The sequence below is a fragment of the Hydra vulgaris genome, chromosome 10 (genome assembly GCF_038396675.1).
Source record: "Hydra vulgaris chromosome 10, alternate assembly HydraT2T_AEP".
Classification (NCBI taxonomy): domain Eukaryota; kingdom Metazoa; phylum Cnidaria; class Hydrozoa; order Anthoathecata; family Hydridae; genus Hydra; species Hydra vulgaris.
Genome location: NC_088929.1, coordinates 42,442,501 through 42,447,500, shown reverse-complemented (window position 1 = coordinate 42,447,500; position 5,000 = coordinate 42,442,501). Strand labels below are relative to the sequence as shown.

The 5,000-nt window shown below is 28.5% G+C and overlaps 1 protein-coding gene across 1 annotated transcript in view; it reads right to left on the bottom strand.

The window, feature by feature from the left end:
• LOC100201172 (bridge-like lipid transfer protein family member 2) overlaps positions 1–5,000 on the bottom strand; it is a 102,119-nt gene that overhangs the window by 6,100 nt on the left and 91,019 nt on the right. Inside the window, exons 54-59 of the mRNA XM_065808067.1 lie at positions 3,471–3,511; positions 2,672–2,786; positions 1,636–1,991; positions 1,504–1,556; positions 1,262–1,423; positions 812–955 (exon numbers count right to left, since the gene is read on the bottom strand). Of these exons, the coding sequence (XP_065664139.1) occupies positions 812–955; positions 1,262–1,423; positions 1,504–1,556; positions 1,636–1,991; positions 2,672–2,786; positions 3,471–3,511 (871 nt within the window). The remainder of the gene's footprint in view (positions 1–811; positions 956–1,261; positions 1,424–1,503; positions 1,557–1,635; positions 1,992–2,671; positions 2,787–3,470; positions 3,512–5,000) is intronic.

Here is a 5,000-nt window from a genome sequence, read left to right as displayed (position 1 = left end):
TTTTTGCATTTTTTATCTAGTTTTTAAAACAGCTTTGTAACCATTTTGTTTACAAATCTGAATTATGCATTTCTTTTATCTTCTAATTAAAAATTTAGAGGTCAAAAGAAATGCATTATCTTACCAAATAACTACTGCTCATAGAATTGAGCTTTTTATGCCCATTACAATTGCCTTTTTATTTTTATTTTTACAGCTTCTACAGCTTTACCCACTTCTGCATTCAACTACCATAATTCCTTGTGTCACTGAGACTATTTTTTTAACTTTATCAGCTACTTTGAAGCTTTTCTTTGTTTTTTACATATACTTTCCACATTTCTTTTTGACCTGATTTTGACACTTTGTAAAATTTTCTTCTCAAAACACTTCATACTTCATCTTCAATTTTCACATTCTCTACTTATATAACTATTTTTTCAATTCTTCAAATTTTCCATCGATTTCTTGTCACAAACTTTGTATTACTCTTATATTACTCAGCCATTTTCTATTTTGCTTTCTGATTAGAACATAATCAACTCCTAAACGACCATAAAAATGTCATCGCTTGTCGTTTGTGAGGTTTTAAGGTTTGAGTTTTTTGGTTGATTATGAACCTAAAATCATGAATGACCAACCAACTTACACTTTTGCGTAAGTTGGTTAGTCATAGACAAGAGCAGCTACTGCATTTGCCACTGGCAAGAAATGCAGTCAAAGAACAAAATCCCTGCATAGGTGTCTATATAAAAATTTTTTTAAAAACACTGACCTGACTAAGTTAAAAACGCTGACCTGACTAAGTTAAATATATTATAATACCACATACTTTGTAGCTAAAACAGACAGGAACCTCCGGAATCTTGACATATATGAAAGTTTGATTTTTTGCAGCTCTTTCTTTCATTGTGTTTACATCACGATCTTCTGAGGAAACAGAATGACTGGATAAGCTGCGTTTCACACTTGGACCCTTAACATAAAATTTTTATAGTTAAATCCTTAAGTTTTATATGCCTTGATGTTTTATAATATTTATTATGTTAAAATTTTAACAAAAGTTCTTTGCAAAGAATCCATAAAAAAGATCTGTGAGTAATATATAGTAATAATACACATTCAAAGTAATACATTTTATTCACAATATCTAAAATCTAAAACAAGATTTAAAACAATCTAAAACAATTGTTTGTATCTATAGTAACTAATTTAGTCTACTTAAGAATAATTTTAATAAAATCATTTCAAATATTATTCAAGAATACTAAATAAAAAATACCTTTTGAGCACTTGTTGTACTGATGTCATTTGTATCACAAGATCTCCTTATTTTGGATCCATCTACTGAATCTTCAGTAGATAATGAAACATTCTTGCGCAGGTTAGTATTAACACTTCGTGGAGGTGGTGGACGCTGTGGAGGTTTTTTAGGAGCTAAATTCTATGAAAAACAAAATTCACTTATATATTAGTTCAGCATACTCATTGAAATTATAAAAATAACAGCAGTCATGATATAACCTCAGTAGAGTCCCACACTCCATCTTTTGTATGGAAAACTTGATCATTTGGCACTAAAATTCAATAACAAAATTTAATCCGAAGTTAAAAAAATTAAAACCGACAAGTAGACATTAAATAAAGTATACATACATCTGACTCCTAATTGTATGGATTGATAACTATCTATTGGTTGATCATTTGCTTCTGGTAATGTTTTTGGAAACAAAAAGGCTTCAATATTTACAAAGAGTTTATGAGTCAACCGAACTGCGATAGGACACACATTAACTTCAAAGTGTTCTTTAATTAAAATACCAGCAACAGCAGGGGACACACGGCAGTAAATTCTAAGCATTACAGTCTTATCAACCCGTCGCCGGATATTTGCTTCATAAGGAACTAAGGCTTCTCGATAAAGTTCACCAGGAAGCAAGTTTTTAACTGAAAAATGTCCAACTTCAAACAAGTTTTCAATACTATTACCTGTGAAAGTGAGCTGATTATACCTAAAAATTTAAATACACTAATATTATGAAAGTAAGCTACCTAAAAATTTTATTATTTAAATACACTAGTATTGTACAAGTAATATACAAAGTTTAAAGATAAAGTTTGTACATACTTTAAGGGTATTTGTATTTTATATGATTTTTAAACCAAGATTGTAAAACATATTTTATTACATAAGTAATGTGTTTAATGTAGAGAAAATGAGATTTTAGATAAGGTTTAAACATTATTTTTTTCTTTTTTTAATGTTAACTTACCTCCTCAAGGCCTCGAAGGCCACTACAAATGAGGAGGCTACTTTATTTGTGGATACAACCCTCTCTCAACTCTATAACTCTGCAACACAAACCTCGATGTCCAAGGCAACTGCGCAGAGAAACAAGTCAAGTGCAGTACTACCAGGGATGAGGAGGTGGAACATGAAAAAGTAAGATAAGGTTTAAAAGTAAGATTGCACAAAAAATTCATACATGACACTGTACATAAGGCAAGGTTTGCATGTATGATTGATTTAAAAAATTTTAGGCTAGGTTTAAATTGTACAAACATTAAGAATACTAAAAAAATTAAATGCAAATAAAAAAATAAAAAAATTTTTGCAATTAAAAGATTAATTTTACTGTTAAGTTAAAAATTATTTAAAATTTTAAACAACTTCAAATATAAAATGAATTACAAGAATCTTCGAATGAAAATATTTGCAATCCCTAACTGTCCATCTTGCTGAGTAATGATCCATTGAAGATCATCAAAGCATATGTCAATCTTTCTAGTGATGGACGATGTGCTACCTTTATTAAATATTGAAACCAATTATGAATAAAATAACTTAATGTAAAACTATTATTAGATAAAAAATTTTGGATTAAGTAAAGACTAACAAAAAAAAGGTAAATATGACAACAGATTTATTCATCAAGACAATAGATTCCTTAAGTGTCAAACAAATTAAAAAAAAAATGGAAAATCATAAAAAGTCTATTTTTCACCATATGCATGTGATAAAATTTTAATCTTCTTTTTGAATTCTTTTAAAATTACTTAAATAAAAAAATTCAAATTTTTTTAACTTTTTATTTTTATTTTTAAGTAATTTTAAAAGAATTTAAAAAGAAGATTAAAAGGAGATAACAACAAAATGAGGTGCATAAGACAAGCTGAGGTACATGAGGCAAGTTGAGGTACATGAGACAAGAAATAATAATAATAATAATAAAAGACTAAATATAAAAAGGGTTACAACATGCATTATTGAAATATTGAAAATAAGATGCATAAGTAATTTTTTTGTGAAAACTAAAATCTAAAAAAATCTAAAAATTAAAATCTAAAAAAATGTAAAATCTAAAAAAAATGTAAAATCTAAAAAAAATGTAAAATCTAAAAAATCTAAGTAAAATCTAAAAAAATGAAGAAAAAAAAAGCTGAAAAGTGAGAACCCAAACCATTTAAAAGTAAAGAAAACTCAAAATTACCTTTTTGAGGAGACAAAGACACATTTACATCTCCATATGCACTAAATGTATATACGCAAATATAAATAATATATATATACACTATACATGTAAATACTAAATATATAAATACTATATATACATATATATATATATATATATATATATATATATATATATATATATATATATATATATATATATATATATATATATATATATATATATATATACATATACAACCCTCGGAATTAGGGTTGGCATTCGGCAATGTCGACCTAACTGCCGATCTGAAAGTATTTGAGATCGGCAAAAAATTGCCGACCTCGTTTTAATGTTTTATGGTTAGACCTTTGTATCAAATAATTTTTGCCGACCTGATGCCGACCTCAAAAAGATTGAGGTCGGCAAATTATGGCCGACCACATTTTTCCTAATTCCGAGGGTTGTATATATATATATATATATATATATATATATATATATATATATATATATATATATATATATATATATATATATATATATATATATTATAAATATATATATTATATATATAATATATATATATAATATATATATAAATATATATATATATATATATATATATATATATGTATGTGTGTATATATGTTTATATATGCACACACACATATATATATATGCACACACACATATATATATATATATATTTTTTTTAAACATCTTCGCTTCCAACAAGGCTGCAAGCAGCCACTGATTAAAGTTGGAAGTTACTGTAAGAGAAAAGATGAAGATTGTAGAGCAAGATAACGATTGACGGACGATTTAAAAGATTGCAAATTATATGAATCAGGAAAGCAAGATGAAGGAAGCGAATTCCAAAGAACTGATGTTCGAGGAAAAAAACTAGACGAATAAGCATTTTTGGAGCACATAGGAACAGTCACAGAAAAAGGATGACACTTAATTGAATGACGAGTAACACAAGAATGAATTTTAGTAGATGGCACAAGAGACGCTAGCTCTTTAGAGCAGTGCCCATTATAGTATTTGTAGAAAAGAGAAAGAGAAGCAACATTACGACGATGTGATAATGGTTGAAGGTTGGCTGCAAGAGCAGGTCCAACTATGTTTACAATGCGTTTTTGCACCTTGTCTAAAAGAGAAAGGGCATCATTAGAGGATCCGCCCCAGATATGGCAACAGTATTCCATACAAGGCCGGATTTGAGATTTATAGAGATAGAGAATAGAATCCAGAGTAAGAAAGTGGCGAGGTCGATAAAGAGATGCAACATTAGCAGATGCTAATTTTGCAACTGATTTGATATATGGTTTCCAAGAAAGATTGGAAGTAAGAGTTAATCCTAGAAGATGAAGAGTAGGTGACTCATCGAGTACATCACCGTTCATAAATATAGGAAGATCTAAATTATTGCGATAACGATTGGCTGAAAAAAATTGAGTTTTATCTTAATTAAAGTTCACCAGCCACTGTGAGCCCCATGCTGTAGCCGAAGTGAGATCCTTTTCCAGCTCAAATGCCCCCTCCAAGCAATCAGAGGGTGTA